The 16,273-nt window shown below is 45.4% G+C and overlaps 1 protein-coding gene across 2 annotated transcripts in view; it reads right to left on the bottom strand.

Annotated features, from left to right (window-relative positions):
• DROSHA (drosha ribonuclease III) overlaps positions 1-16,273 on the bottom strand; it is an 87,276-nt gene that overhangs the window by 18,984 nt on the left and 52,019 nt on the right. For both annotated transcript variants that reach the window (XM_081014625.1, XM_081014626.1), the window contains exons 23-27: positions 12,202-12,272; positions 10,126-10,170; positions 8,016-8,173; positions 6,155-6,260; positions 486-627 (exon numbers count right to left, since the gene is read on the bottom strand). In XM_081014625.1, coding sequence (XP_080870751.1) covers positions 486-627; positions 6,155-6,260; positions 8,016-8,173; positions 10,126-10,170; positions 12,202-12,272 — 522 coding nt within the window. The remainder of the gene's footprint in view (positions 1-485; positions 628-6,154; positions 6,261-8,015; positions 8,174-10,125; positions 10,171-12,201; positions 12,273-16,273) is intronic.

Genomic DNA, 16,273 nt, shown 5'->3' with positions numbered 1-16,273 from the left:
CTCCTTCAGGTATACTGGGCTGAGGCCATTTAGGGCTTTAAAGGTCAGCACCAACACTTTGAATTATGCTCGGAAATGTACTGGGAGCCAATGTAGGCACCAACATTGAATAACAGGTGCCGTAACTTGATGAATTGATTAAATGTAAGTAAGTGAACAAACACATGCCAATACCTCAATACAGACACACAGCTCAATATACCTTTTGGGGAACGCAAAAGAAATGCAACAGAACCACAGTTTAAAGAAACAAAATCTCCCTCCAAGCTGCACCTTGAACTAACGCCATGTGCATTCTTGATGGATTCCACAATCCACCAAACCCACTTGGTGTTTTTTTGGGTTTTCTTTGTTTTTTTAAAAAACCCAGTATCTCTTATAGCACAGAACCTTGCCTAAGGACTTTCTCACTTCTGCTATCTGCTGTCCCCTTTAGCGTCACCCCTGATTTGCTTTGGGAGGAAACAGAAGATGGTGGCACTCACATTCCAAAAGATCCGCCAGCGTCTTCGTCCGTAAGGCCACGGGGCGCTTGGTTTTGTCGTTTGTAATGGCGAACTCCTGCATGCCCAGTTCTTCGGCGACTTTGGCCTGCGTTCTGTTGTTGACCAGGGAGCTCCGCAACAGCTACCGACACAACAGAGAGTGCTCAGGTAAGAACATCCCCAAAATTCTTGAGAGGAACCATTTCCCCAGCCGTTGCTTGGCAAAACAGAAGAAACCAAGTCACCTCTGCTAGATTTTGTTCCTACGCCAAGTTGCTGCTCATGCTAACCACTTAATACCAGGGATCTTCTTCTGATGCTGATCTGTATGACCCACATGGTCAACTGCTCAGTCCCTCAGCCCCAAAGTGACGCAGGAGAAGAGTTTCTCATTCTCTCCCCCATGTTCCTGCGCCATGTTCCTGCCGATCAAATGGCTGCTTTCAAATGGGAGCGAGGGGTGCATGTTCCTCTAATCTTTTTTGGTAATAATAATAATAAAAAAATGTATTTATACCCTGCCCTCCCCAGCCAAGACCGGGCTCAGGGCAGCTAACAACCAATAATAAAAACAAGTTGATTGAAATGTAACTTAAAAAACAAGATTAAAATACAACATTAAAACATTAAAATGCAGCCTCATCACAGGAGGAGAAAGGAAAAAAGAAAGAAAGAGGGGAAGGGAGTCAAATTGATTCTAAGCCAAAGGCCAGGCAGAACAACTCTGTCTTACAGGCCCTGTGGAAAGAAATCAGATCCCGCAGGGCCCTGGTCTCATGAGACAGAGCATTCCACCAGGCCGGAGCCAGTGTTGAAAAAGCCCTGGCTCTGATTGAGGCTAATCTAACTTCCTTAGGGCCCGGGACCTCTAGGGTGTTGCTATTTATGGACCTTAAGGTCCTCCGTGGGGCATAACGGGAGAGGTGGTCCTGTAGGTACGAGGGTCCTGCTACAGGAATTTGGAGATCACTGGAGCACCAGGCAAGATTAGTAGTTAAGCATGACTTGCTGCAGCCCTTATTCAAGAAACCTGGGTGGCTGGGAAGTCAGAGGAAGAGCTCAACAAAGGCATTGTCGGTGAGAATAGTAGATGGGTGTTGAAAGAGGTTTCTCACCTGGGCACTTAGGATGACACCCCATAAGGAAGACACCTGGTGAGGCACCTACCAGAACAGGACTAAGAACATGGGTGAGAGGGAACAGCCAGTGTGGTCTGAGTGTTCCATTTATTGCATGGTATATATTTCATTATAGCCTACCTCACAGTACAGCCTACCTGGAGTACAGAGGAGGGACCACCATGTTGTTCTGAGCTTCTTAGAGGGAGGGCTGTATGGAAACCAGATTGATGTTCGGTGGGGTGGGGATCCAGAAGTGATCCACTACCGCCTCATTTTGGGGAAGAGGGGTTTAGACACAGCTGCATGCTTTGCATGCAGAAGGTTCCAGGTTCAGTCCCCATTAGGGCTGGGAAATCCCATGTCGGAAAACACAGACTGAAGCCGCCAATCAAAGTTGGTGATGCTGAGATGGATGGACCTGGCTTGACCTAACGCAGCTTCTCGTGACTCTACGGCTCCCCCTACAGAGCAGGAGCGACGGAAGGAGTCTCAGAAAGATGTCTATGACAAAAGTGTCTCTCGCCAAACGTTAACGAACTGAGAAAATGACTATGAATTGAAAGTGGAGACAAAAATGTACCTTTCCCTTTTGATCTGTTTGCTTTATAACACACACAAAAACTTTAATAAAAACTAATAAGAAAGAGGAATGCAAAACACACCAAAGTGGTTCAGATGTAACACCAAAACATGGGTTAGGGTTACATAAATGGTACCCAACGTGTTGTGTAAGGTAAAAAGGCAAAGGACCTCTGGACTATGGGGTGCGGCACTCATTTCTGCTTTCAGGCCAAGGGAGCCAGCAGAAAGCTTTCCAGGTCATGTGGCCAGAATGACTAAACCGCTTCTGGCACAACGGTCCACCATTACGACTGCCAGAGCACATGGAAATGCCATTTACCTTCCTGCCGAAGTGGTACCTATTTATCTACTTGCACTGGTGTGCTTTCGAACTGCTAGGTTGGCAGGAGCTGGGACAGAGCAACGGGAGCTCACCCCGTTGTGTGGATTCGAATCACCGACCTTCCGATCGGCAAGCCCAAGAGGTTCAGTGGTTTAGACCACAGCGCCACCCGCATCCCTGAAATGTTGGGTGCTCCTTCCTGTCCACAGCTATCCTCTCCCTCCTTTCCTAGCTTGAGGCAATCTGTAGTTTATCATTTGCTGCAAACTGGCAAACCACAGTTTGCGCTTATCCTAAGATTATACTACAATTTGTCTTAGGTCAGAAGCACCCGACTCGTGTCCAGCTTCCTGTTGAAGCAAGCTAATGGGCAGAAAATATGCCAAGCTCAATTTCTCTTGCCGACAGAAGTATGCTCTTGCTTCCACTGTGCATACAAAGCAGAGAGAGCTTCTGTGTAACTCGCTAATGATGGAGGTGCCTAAGGTGCTGCTTACATATAATCCTCTCCAATTGTCTAAAGGATGTTGCAAGAGCCGCGGTAACAGGCGGTCGATTTATCGCTCTCATCCTGGATCCGTGAATATTACTACGGCTTCAGCCAATTTAACGTAAATAGACTTGGCAACATATAATCCTCTCACACCAGGCAAAGCGAGCTGGTCCCCAATGTGTCCGTCGCAGGAGGACTGCAGTGTTAATTGTCAAAAAATGCAGCCACCTGTGGCGACGAAGAATTAAGTACTATGAGAATCGAGAGCCGGTTGACAGGAAGAGAGGAGCCCAGTGCTTTAATTAACAGCAGCCACTTTCCAAAAGAACAAGCACGCAACTTATTGTTGGGGCAACGTCCGCAGCGAACCAGCGGCTCGGAAAGCAGAACCTAATGGCACACTGCAATTTGCATAGGATGCGAAGGCTGGGTGAACAGCAGAGGTGAAATTTCTGTGAAAGATGGAACGATACGGGCAGGGGCTGGCAAAGCACGAGAGCGGGGCGAAACGAAACGTTAACGCGCGCCCGAAACATAAAAGCAAGTTTTGAAAGCTTATTTCAGTCTGATCAGATGAAAGGGAGCTCGGGAGAGGGGGCAGGCCCGCTGATAAGGAAATTTAACATGTCATATTTATTCATCAGAAGACAGAAGGGAGACAGGCTCAAATTATGCTTAAGAGAAGGTCTCGGGCAGAAGGCAGAGGAAGGGGACCGAGGGAGAAAGCGGTGTGGAGGGAAAACGCGCTCGCTGCTTAAAACGTAACTTTGGTTAAACATTAAAATGCCCTGCCACTTCAGCAGCAAGTTCAAAGAGCACTCGGGTCTTTGAAATCAGGGGTTAGCCTTCCTCGGAGCTACTGGCCGAGTGGAAATATGCAGAAGAGAGCAAAGGAGAGGGGGGAATGGAAGGGATGGACAGCATAAAGTCAAAACTGGATCTTTGTGCTGCAGAACCCCTAAAAAAAAGATTCATTTGCATTCGGAAAGAAATTTCTAGGAGAGGCTTCTCCTTCTGGCTAGCACAAAGGTGACTGATATAGCATCATTATATGTCAATAAAAGCGAGTTTCCTGGATTGTAGTCGCACTCCAGTCAGTGTAGCAAAATGGCGCCCTAACTATGCAGAAACTCAGATGTATAAGCTTGGCGCCAAAGGATTCCTTAAACTGGGGTTATAGTTGCCCAGACAAAATGCCTGGTTGCCATTCTGGGGCCAAGCAGTTCAAAAGTCGTGTTTTCCAAGACAACCTTTGGGTTCCTTAAATTCATCCTGATTGCGCAGCTAACATATAACGGATAGGATTCTACAGGGTGGGGTATCGGTGTGTGAAAACACTCAAGATCCAAGGATCCCCAGGCACGCATCTCCAGATGGTGGAGGCGACTGGTGCCCTCCTGGCCAATGGGCATCTTCGCTTACTCGCAAGTGGTCGATAGCCAGGTGCAAAAAGCCCCTGGCGAATTTCGAACGCTGCAACCATGGCTGACCTTTTTCTTTCTGGCAATGCACAGGCACTGATGAGATTATATCATTTCTAGACTGAGCACTGAGATGAAGTTAGCTGTGTTTCGTCTTATCTCTTTGATTTGCCCTCGCTGGGCTGGATGAATCCCTAGCCTGAATTAAGATTGCTGGAAGAAATATCAACAACCTCAGATATGCAGATGACACAACCTTGATGGCAGAAAGTGAGGAGGAATTAAAGAACGTTTTAATGAGGGTGAAAGAGGAGAGCGCAAAATACGGTCTGAAGCTCAACATCAAAAAAACGAAGATCATGGCCACTGGGCCCTTCACCTCCTGGCAAACAGAAGGGGAAGAAATGGAGGCAGTGAGAGATTTTACTTTCTTGGGCTCCATGATCACTGCAGATGGTGACAGCAGCCACGAAATTAAAAGACGCCTGCTTCTTGGGAGAAAAGCAATGACAAACCTAGACAGCATCTCAAAAAGCAGAGACATCACCTTGCCAACAAAGGTCCGTATAGTAAAAGCTATGGTTTTCCCAGCAGTGATGTACAGAAGTGAGAGCTGGACCATAAAGAAGGCTGATCGCCGAAGAATTGATGCTTTTGAATTATGGTTCTGGAGGAGACTCTTGAGAGTCCCATGGACTGCAACAAGATCAAACCTATACATTCTTAAGGAAATCAGCCCTGAGTGCTCACTGGAAGGACAGATCCTGAAGCTGAGGCTCCAATACTTTGGCCACCTCATGAGAAGAGAAGACTCTCTGGAAAAGACCCTGATGTTGGGAAAGATGGAGGGCACAAGGAGAAGGGGACGACAGAGGACGAGATGGTTGGATAGTGTTCTCGAAGCTACCAGCATGAGTTTGACCAAGCTGCGGGAGGCAGTGGAAGACAGGAGTGCCTGGCGTGCTCTGGTCCATGGGGTCAGACACAACTAAACAACTAAACAACAACACATAACAATGGTACTTATTCAAAGATTGGTTTGTCGTGGTTTTAAGCGGCTTATTGTGCCATGCCCTGGGACCACGTGTGATAAAGGGGGGGGGGGAGCATCAGTAGGAAAGCCTTTCTATGGTGGGGGGTATTCGGCTAGGGTAGAAGGATTGATTCTAAAGGGCTCCCATTAAGTTCTATGGGTCACAGTAAGCAAGTTGCAATAAATGTCTAGTTGAACAGTCGAGAGACCACCCGACACTTGCGTGTTACTGAAACGAAGCAGCTATTCTTCAAAAGATAGGCAAACTTGATTTGTTTGTTGCTTTGAGCTACCTATTAGCCCTGAAACCGCCCCCCCCAAAGCATTCCTACAGACCTCATGTTCATAGTATCTGTCTACCCCAAGTGCTTGCTAATGAAACAAGCGCTACTTGTAGTTTTGAGGTGGAACAAGTTAATCGCAGCGGTTATTAATGCTATTGACCTGCTTTAAAGAAGATAAGACATCATGCCTGGGTGGCATGAATCAAAACTTTGTTGATTGCAGCTGGATTCGCATCTTCAAATTAACAGAACCTTATTAAGAGCAGGCAGGGCACTGAGGTTGTGGATCTTCATTAAGCCCAGAATAAGTCACTTGCTGCTTCTACAATTCCTCTTCTCTTTCCCCCTGCCCTCTGTCTCTCCTGCCCCCTCTGACTCTGCTCTCGGAGAAGAGTGACAGGTGGCAATCTCACCGTTAGGTGGCCTTCATGATGATCCGGGAAATGTATGAATAAATACTCCGTGGCCACCAGCTGCATTATGGAATCCCCCAAGAATTCCATCCTCTGATTGTGGCCCCTGAAACAGAAAGTGGTAGAAATCAATAAAGTTGATAAGATAGAAAAACAAGCCTTTCCTCGTTACAGAACTACATGTGCGTTGGGCTCGCTTTGGCAGCACGTAAGCTAAAATTCGAAGGATTTAGCATGGCTCCTGCACAAGGCATTTAAAGAGGAGTGGAAATTTTTTATTGAGTATATGGGAAGCAATTGTGTACAGTTGAAAACGCTGGCAGTATTAAAGTAAAATTGACAGTATAATAAATATTGAAGATAGGAGAACAGAACTAGATGGATATATCAAAATATGCAGGAATGGTGGGAAAGTGAAATGAACGTTGGAAGGGGAGGGAAGTTGATAAATGTATGGTAAAATAAAAAATGTTTAATTTGTGATATAAAATTTGAAAATGTAATAAAAATATTTTTAATATATAATATATAAAAGTATACATAATTATTATAATTATATTACATTTAATAATAATAATAATAATAATAATAATAATAATAATAGAATAATAGAATAATATCACAGTTGTACCTTGGAAGTCAAATGGAATCCCTTCTGGAAGTCTGTTTGACTTCCAAAACGTTTGGAAACCAAGGCGCAACTTCCAATTGGCTGCAGGAAGCTCCTGCAGCCAATCGGAAGCCACAGAAGCCGCATCAGACGTTTGGGTTCCAAAGAATGTCCACAAACCTTTTTTTTTTTTAAATGATATTTATTAAAAGTTTAAAAATTACAGAAAAAAGACAACAATACAAAAGAAAAAAAACATAAAAAAGCAATACAACAATACAGCAAAAAGAAACAAAGAAAAAAACTAAAACACACATCCAATATTCCATATCTTTACTTCTGGGTTCAGGAGCCAAAACGTTCAACTCGCAAGGCTTTCGGGATCCAAAGTACGGCTGTATAATTATATTATAATATATAATATAATTATCTATAAAAAGACCCCTGTGTGTGTGTCCCCCCAAAAAGCACTAAACAGGTGAGTCATTTCAAATAGGTTTCAAATATTTCTACAATATTTTTGTCCTCTTAGATCATCATTCCTGTCGCCCAACATGACTTGTGAGGGTCTCATGGTGGTTTCCCTCGCATTTTATTAGATCTCTGACCTTCCCGTCTCCACAAGAACTGGAGTCTCCCCACTTCAGGAAGCCACCCCCAACTCATAGAGGGTGACAAGGACGAAGACTTGAGGGAAGAGGGAGAAATGGTCCATTTGTTGGCACAGCTCCTTCCTCGGCAGTTTGACCGCCTCGTTCTGCACCGGCTGGCACTTCCGGGCAGCGTGTTACAGTGATCTAGTCAAAGAACGTGTGACAGTGATCCAGTCACGAGGTTGGTCTACCGTGGTCAGGCAATCCCTATCCAGGAGCATCCACAGCTGGCAAACTGGACAAAGCTGCCTGTTCGGAAGAGAATGCCTGAGATCTGTTTTAAAACTTTTCAATGCATTCTCCAGGCCTATTTTACAGTTTAGTTTTCCGCATTTTAATTTTCGTCAGCTGCTGTAACTGTTCTGTTTCATACACCATATTTATTCAGGTGCAATGCACACCTTTGGGGGGCCAAATTACGCCTCGGAAATTAGAGAGATTTGATGGCGCCAGTCAATACTTTTCTGGGGTTTCAAGGTTTTGAAACTAGAGGTGCACCTTAGATTCGATGGCGCATTAGATTCGTGTAAATACGGTATGTTCTAAAATGAAATAATCATAAACTTTACCGGGGGGGGGGAGCACCCAACAAACTCACAGGGTTAGGTGGTTAAATCCGACAGTTCTCAAAGTGAAAGCCCGGGCCAGAAGCCGCACATGAGTGAAAATTACTCCGATGGCTTCCTCGAACTCGGTCAGTTTCTGGAGCACAGGAGATGTCTCAATCAGCTGTCGGTCAGTATTGGACTCTTGCAGCTGTACAGAAATATGAACGCAGAGGAACAGCGTGAACTTAGAAGAAAGATTTAAGGCCCAATTTAGGAAGCTGGAGCTGACAAAATAATGAACACTGTGATTTTTACTTTGCAAATTACCGAGGAGACATAGGGCCGAAACACAACAAAGCAGATTTTCAGTGGCTACTGCACATTACCTTAACAAAGCCTGGACCACAATTTTATTTTTTAACAGGCTGAAAGGCAGCAGATAATTCTGAAGCAAAAAGATCAACGTCACTAGAGCCTTTGAGCTCTCTGGCCTTTACTGCATACGTTCAACAATGTTATTTTTTATTAGCTTTTCTCAGTTGATTGATTACACCTTTTGCTATTTTAGTGATTTTTTTTATTTTAAAAAACTGGCCCTATTCATGTTTTCTGTTGTTCCACTGTCCTGACAGCAATTGTATGCTGAGGATTAGAAGGAGATAAACATAAATAATAATTTTTTAAAGGAAAAGTCTTGGTTCAAATGTTTCTTTTATATACAGTCATACCTTGGAGCTTGAATGCCTTGGCTCCCGAAAAAATTGGCTCCCGAACGATCGAAACCCAGAAGTGAGTGTTCTGGTTTTCAAACAATTTTTGGAAGCCGAACATCCGAGCTTCCTGCAGCCAATCAGAAGCCGCCCTTTGGTTTCCGAACGTTTAGGAAGTCGAATGGACTTCCGCAACGGATTCCGTTCGACTTCCAAGGTACGACTGTGTGTGTGTGTATAGCAAGTAACTTCAGTATTTCACTATCAACTCCTCCCCCTTCTTTCTCTAATTTAGTATTTTCAAATTAAACTATTTCAGCGAGAAGCTAGCAGGAACGCTGGCTAAATGATAATACAATGCTCATATTTTGGGGTTTTGCAGGAGCATAATTAACATTTTTCAAAAGGGTTTTGTCCTCATTTGCTGAGAAGTAGTTTTTCTATGGGCAGATCCCGAGTACAGAGAATTCTTTCAGCCATCATTTAGATTGAGTTTTTGCAACGGGAAAAGGTAGAGGATTTCAACTTCTTTGTGGCCCTTTCACAAGACTGATAAAGTCATATGTGGACCACCTACACAGGTAGTTTAGAACGGTGGGATTTCAGCATGAATCACTTATGGTACATGCTCATGCCACTCATTCTCACAAAAATACTGAAAGTACTATTCGTTTCTAATACTATTTGGAGTTGGAGGAAGAGAGACCACTGCCAGTGCTTACAGATTTCCTGGTGACCTCCATAATGTACGTGAAGGGGATGGAGGCATTCAAAAAATATAAAAAATATAAACACCAGATGCATTATTTAATGGTGTTGTTGAATTTGAGATGATGTCACCCTTGCCATTATGCTCAATGAATAGGCATTCTTCCCAGGAAGCTTACTGTCAAAAGCAAGGATGACTTCAAACTAGGAATCCCTGTGGTCCATTCACTACTAGGGCTGCTGCCCAGGGAGAGAACTGGATCCCAGGTTCACCTGGGAGAGTCACTACACAGCCCAGAACGGTCCTGATGCTGAGAGGAATCAGGAAGTAAGAGGCCGACCACGTGATGCTGTCTGCTAAAAAAGCTCCCATTTTTGTTGAACTCTTCCACTTGGGGAGATTTTCTAGCAAGGAAGATGGTCTGGTTATTTCCCCCCCTTTTGCCACCAGACTATAAATCTGCCACTCACCTGTCCTGTGTCTGCCACCCACCTGCCAAATTACTCCCTGCCTGTTGCCTGAGGTACTCTGAAGTCCCTGCCCCCCCCCGGCCCGAGCTCTCGACAGTTATTAGCCACAAAAGAAATTCACAAAGGCCATGTGCCTGCTAGCTGTTCAGAGATGTCAGCGCAGCTGAATGCTGCTAAAAAGGCATCCTTGGGAACGGGGGGGGGGGGGGAGGAGAGAAAGAAGAAGAAGAAAAGCACTCTGAAATTCCTTACGGAAAAGGGAGACACTTACTTGAAGAGGGTGCAGCGGATAATTAAGCCATACTTCCCGCAGGTCCTGCAAACATCGAGAGACGCTTTTAAAGCTCACGGGAGCCGTTTAACAAATTCCACATTGCTAAATAAAATGTCATTCTGCGAAGTACTGAAATGGGCTCAGATGCTGACTCTGCTTTTTTTTTTTGCGATTTCAATAGTGCCGGCAAGCTAATTTTTTTGAAAGCGGGCACTCTCTGCTTAAACTGCCTGTAGCGCATCCATTTAGTGCATATCCATTAGGTGGAAGGAGAAAACGAACACACACACAATTCTTGAACTATGTAACAGGTTACCTTCTCCCCCCCCCCCTTTTTTTTTTTTTGCTTAAAAGTTTAGTAAAAAGGATAAGAGGATAAGAACCCCAGCCTGAAAGGGACATCTTACATCTGAAAGGGAGGGGAAACCTCAACACAAACCCAAAGAACGTGACCACATAATACAGTAGGATTCTATTATACTCGAAGGCAGATGCATGCACAAAACCAATTACATCTTAACACTTATGTTTCAGGGCTGGGATGCAGGCAGCTGAGTCAGTGAACAGCAGAAGCTGTGAGCCCTGGCAGGATCAGAGCCAGGGTAGAGCAGTGGTGAATTTTTTCGGGGGGGGGGGGGCAAAAGGGCAGTCACCCCGGGCACAAAATTGTTGTTGTTGTTTAGTTGTTTAGTCGTGTCCGACTCTTCGTGACCCCATGAACCAGAGCACTGCAGGCACTCCTGTCTTCCACTGCCTCCCGCAGCTTGGTCAAACTCATGTTAGTAGCTTCGAGAACACAAATTTCGAGAACAAAATTGTTAGGGGCGCCAAATTTCAACACCTGGTGCTGCCTCGATATAGCTGTGCGCTTCCGACACTGGGATCTGCTGAAAACATCTTCTGCGTGTGAACCAGGAAGTGACCTCTCCAGGCAACTGAACAGCTCTTCTTTTCTTATATTTGTGCCTGCAATCTCTTGGGTGGCGCATGCGTGCTTTGTCCATTTCTCTCCCTCCCATCCCCTGGGCTCTGGCAACCCATGCTACACCACTGGGGTAGATGAGAAGAACTGCATGTATGTGTTGAGGAAGCTCAGGAAGGCCGGCTACTTGAAGGGTCTTGCCTCAGCTGATCCATCTCCTTCTCCATGCCTTTTGCTTTTCACTTACAATCACTGTCGCCTCCTCGACTTCCCCCACTCCTAGACACTTTCCTACCCCAAATGACCTTTAAGGTCCTTCGCAGTTTGGGACCAGAATACTTTTCCCCCTTCACGTAGATCTGTTTGGAATTTTAGATCTTCTCTGGAACCCTTTCTCTGAGCATTCCCACTGAGTTAGGGGCAGGGCAGGGCCTTTTTCAGTGTTGGCTCCCCAGCTGTGGAATGCCTCCCCAGAGACGCTCACCTTGAGCCTGCCTTGGTGTCATTCGGGTGTCACACAAAGGCCTTTTTATTCTCCCAGGCCCTTTAACCTGTTTATAGCCTCTGCAACATGGGTTCCTATGCTGTATTTATGTTGTTTTTACTGTCGCTGAATATTAAATAGCTTTATTTCTGGTTCTGATCCCACCCACCCCCGGTGATAACTCCATTATAGGGTGGCATTTAAATACTCTTCAGGGTTTTCCAAACTTGGCTTCCCAGCTGTTTTGGGACTACAACTCCCACCATCCCTGGGAGCTAAGGATGATGGGAATTGTAGTCCGACAGCAGCTGGAGACCCGAGTTCGGGAAACCCTGCTCTAACCAATTGAACGAATGACTGAATGGGTGTTTGCTGCAGCAAGCGGGGGAAAGAAAAGCAGGGCATGGGGCGGGGGGAGAAGGGACAAACACTCCCTGTGCTGCTTCTGAAAACCACCCCGCGCATCCCTGTTTTGCTGCAGAGAACACTTAATGACAATAAAAAAAAAAATGTTGCTGTTATATAAAGCCAGGATGTTCTGAAAAGCAGGAAGCCTTTCTGTTTTCCTTTGAAACACTCCCTTTAATGAACCACAGCATAACTCAAATTGATTCTGTAAGCAAGAGACGTGTCGGAAGGCGCAACGAGGCTATGGATAAAGTCATACCTTGCCGTTGAAAAGCAAGCGTCCAAAGAGCTGCTTGGCTTCCTCCAGGCTGCCCTCCAAGTAAACCGCCCCTGCATGACAAAATTTGCCGTAAGATGCGCATTAACATTCAAGAGACTGCCGGTAACGCAAGCTGTGAGCCTGAGCCAGGAAGAAAGAAAATGCCTAGATGTTCTGGTGAGAGCAGGAGGACAGAATGAGATTATAATTATTGTTTCTTGAATTTATATACCGCCCTATACCCAGAGGTATAGAGAGTGGATTTTTTTTCTTTCTCTGTGGCAGGATCCACTGCTGGCTTGAGCCTTGTCTACAGTCATCAGACAAACCCTGACAGAATTACCCCCAATGGATTACCCCTCAAAAGAAAAAGAAAAAAAGGTTCTTCATACCTGCTGCAAAGGGAATATTTAAACAGCTCAAAAAATAACCAAAGACTAACCATTTTTAGCCGATCCTCTCTATCTCATCCCTATCCGCTGTTCCCTCTATCTCACCTCCCTGCTAACGAACCGTCCCCCTTAAGAAACAAAGGGATTTAGACCCAGACACACACATAAGAACGCACAGTGGTACCTCGGGTTAAGTACTTAATTCGTTCCAGAGGTCCGTTCTTAACCTGAAACTGTTCTTAACCTGAAGCACCACTTTAGCTAATGGGGCCTCCCGCTGCCGCCGTGCGATTTCTGTTCTCATCCTGAAGCAAAGTTCTTAACCCGAGGTACTATTTCTGGGTTAGCGGAGTCTGTAACCTGAAGCGTATGTAACCTGAGGTACCACTGTACTTGAGTGGCACTTCCTTATTATTCAGTCCTGGTTTGTGAAAGTCTGCTGCTTTGCGACGACCCCTACAAATGCCAAACGAAACGCAAGCTTCCCTTTGCTATGCTTGGGGCCGACGCTCCACCACAGCCCCACGTAGCATGATGCATAGGTAAAGGTAAAGGGACCCCTGACCATTAGGTCCAGTCGTGGCCAACTCTGGGGTTGCAGCGCTCATCTTGCTTTACTGGCCGAGGGAGCCGGCGTACAGCTTCCGGGTCATGTGGCCAGCATGACTAAGCCGCTTCTGGCAAACCAGAGCAGCGCACAGAAACGCCATTTACCTTCCCGCCAGAGCGGTACCTATTTATCTACTTGCACTTTGATGTGCTTTCAAACTGCTAGGTTGGCAGGAGCAGGGACCGAGCAACAGGAGTTCACCCCGTCACAGGGATTCAAACCGCCGACCTTCTGATCGGCAAGTCCTAGGCTCATGAGGCATACAGACGACCAAAATTAAAATTAAAAAACCACACACACACACACACACACACACACACACACACAGACAAGATGCCCTGGCTTCCCTTTGCCAAATAAATGGCAGCTAGATCCTAGGAGAGACAAAAGTCCCAAAAGTGCTGGAATCAAACCGCTCTCCCCCCCCCCGTCCCCTTTATTTTTTTAAACGCTGAACATCAAAGCGTGTGTAAGAAGCGAAGCAGAGTTGGAAAGCACAGCTTCCCCCACCCACAACCCCCTTATCTTGATCTGACGAAACGCAATATAGCCCAAGGCAGAACCCAAAGAGCTAGAATCTATTTTCTAAGGCAAGGCAAAATGCATAAGGATGAGATTCAGGCGGTTCTGTTCTGTGTCATCCCATCGCTTGCGAGTTTTCTTTTCTTTTCCACCCCTCTTTCTCCTCGTCTCCCTTTTCCTCCAATTCCCTCTATCTCGTCTCCCTGATGACTACCCGTCCCCTTGAGGAACAAAGGGATTTAGACTGATATTACCCTTGCTGGTACCTTTCCCAGGAAAATCAGAGGCTCACTATGTCAGGTTCCTATTGGAAGACTGGACAAACGCTAGAACATTAGCAGCGGCAAAGTTTTTATCGGTGGTTGCAAGAACCAATCATCCCTATCTTTAAGTCTGAACAAAATGCTTGTTTAACCTGGAGGTAGGCTGTCTGAATTGTGCATTGCTTTGCAACGATTTCTTGGGTCTCTGGACTGTAATAAAGACTGATTGATTGATTGATTGATTTAGACTAACAAGAGGTCCATAGAGCATCAAACTAGGAGGCCAAGACCAGAAGACGAGGACCGAGTGGATCCAGCTGCTGCTGCCATTATTACTAGCAAGGGCAAGGTGTGATGGGGACAGCCTCTTCCAAGACAGAGTGGCGGTACAGCAGCAGGCGCGGGGGTAGCTGATGGGGTGCCCTCTGGACGTCATTGGGCTACAACTCTCATCATACCTGACCATTGGGCTACCTTGGTTGGGGCTGATGGGAACCTACCCAGACCCTGAGATCATCTTCTGAGGCCCTTCTTCATGTGCCTCCTTCTTGAGAGGTCTAGAAGAGGGTGGCAACATGAGTCAGGGCCTTCTCCGCAGTGGCTCCCCGCCTGTGGAATGCTCTCCCCAAGGAAATTTGCCTAGCGCCTTCATTATACACCTTTAGGTGCCAGGCAAAAACGTTCCTCTTCAACCAGGCCTTTGGTTGATTTGGTTGACATCCAATGTGGCTTTTTTGAGGGGGGGAGCGTTATTGGGTTGTTGTTTTTATTGTGATTACGCATTTTGCAGTTTTACATCTTGATTTTATTCTGTGAACCGCCCTGAGACCTCCGAGTATAGGGCGGTATATATACTCAATGAATAAATATAACATGAAATTTAAAAATCGGACACCTCCTTGGAGAACACCATCATAGATGTCATCATCAGACACAACGAGCCCCTTTAGGAAGGCAGCAAGGCAAAGTATCATTTATCAATTGGCATTCGAAATATACAATAATAAGAGTACATTCATTTGTAAAAAAGGAATATACAACAGGATAGACAGGAAGTCCAAAGTGTTGGTACATATATGATTTTGGAATAGGTTTTTGTCCTTGTTTCCTTGTTTCTTTTCTTTAGGTATATAAACTTTGTATACATGCTGAAAATTATATTATAATAAGCCTTGTAATGTAATAGGATAAGGTTTACCGATGTAGCATAAGAACGTTAATAAATTAAAAAAACTATATATATAAATTAGCATTCACCATTTATCAATTAGCATTTCCCCCCCCTCCTACCCCCTTCATTATTCTGACTGCTTTGGAATCCCAGGGTGTTCCCCCCCCCAACACACACTTTTCACTATTTTAGCAGTAATGGATCCATTCCGTTTCTCTTTCCCTTTGTTGGTAAACAGGGTACTCCCATTTCTCGACAACGCTGCAATGCTAATCTCCCTCCCCCTCCTTGTGTGGCGTCTTTCCTTCCTTGCACTTTATTAAACCATCGCCCTGCAGTTAATAAAGCTGTCGTACTTAATGATTTTGCTATCTCTCATCGTTTTTCTTGTTTTGCTCTTATTGAAACATGGATTTCCCCATTAGATGATGCTACTCCTGTGGTTCCTTCATCCAATTCCTTCTTCATTTCCCCACTCGGCTTAACCAATTGGTTTCCAGCAGCAGATATGATAGGGTTTTTATTTCTCCCCTCCCATTTGTCTGTTTCTTCTATACTTGTACTTTTGTTGTTTTTTAAAAAAAACGGCATAATTCGTCTTTCCCCCTTTCAATCTCCACTTAGATGCCCTGCTTCTTTTTCCTCGTCTGCTGCCGACTCTCTTTCTCTAATCTTCAATACCTTTGATTCTCGCTGAATCACAGAATTGTGGAATTGGAAGGGACCTTGAGGGTCATCTAGCCCAACCCGCTGCAGTGGAGGAATCTCAACTAGATCATAATGACAGACGCTACCCCACTCCTGCTTCAAAAACTCCAAGGAAGGAAAGCCCACCACCCCTCTCTCGCAGGAGTCTGTTCCACTGTTGAACACTTGCCATCAGAAAGTTCTTCCTGATGTTTAGTCCGAATCTCACTTCTTACAACTTGAAGCCATTGGTTCGAGTCCTACCCTCCGGAGAAGGCTAAATCAACCTTGCTCCATCCTCCATGTGACAGCCCTTTAGATACAGTGGTACCTCGGGTTAAGTACTTAATTCGTTCCGGAGGTCCGTTCTTAACCTGAAACTGTTCTTAACCTGAAGCACCACTTTAGCTAATGGGGCCTCCCGCTG

Source organism: Podarcis pityusensis, assembly GCF_964106645.2.
Source record: "Podarcis pityusensis genome assembly, chromosome: 7".
Taxonomy (NCBI): Eukaryota; Metazoa; Chordata; class Lepidosauria; order Squamata; family Lacertidae; genus Podarcis; species Podarcis pityusensis.
The sequence above is the reverse complement of the archived record's forward strand: the minus strand, read 5'-3'. Positions and strand labels throughout refer to the sequence as shown.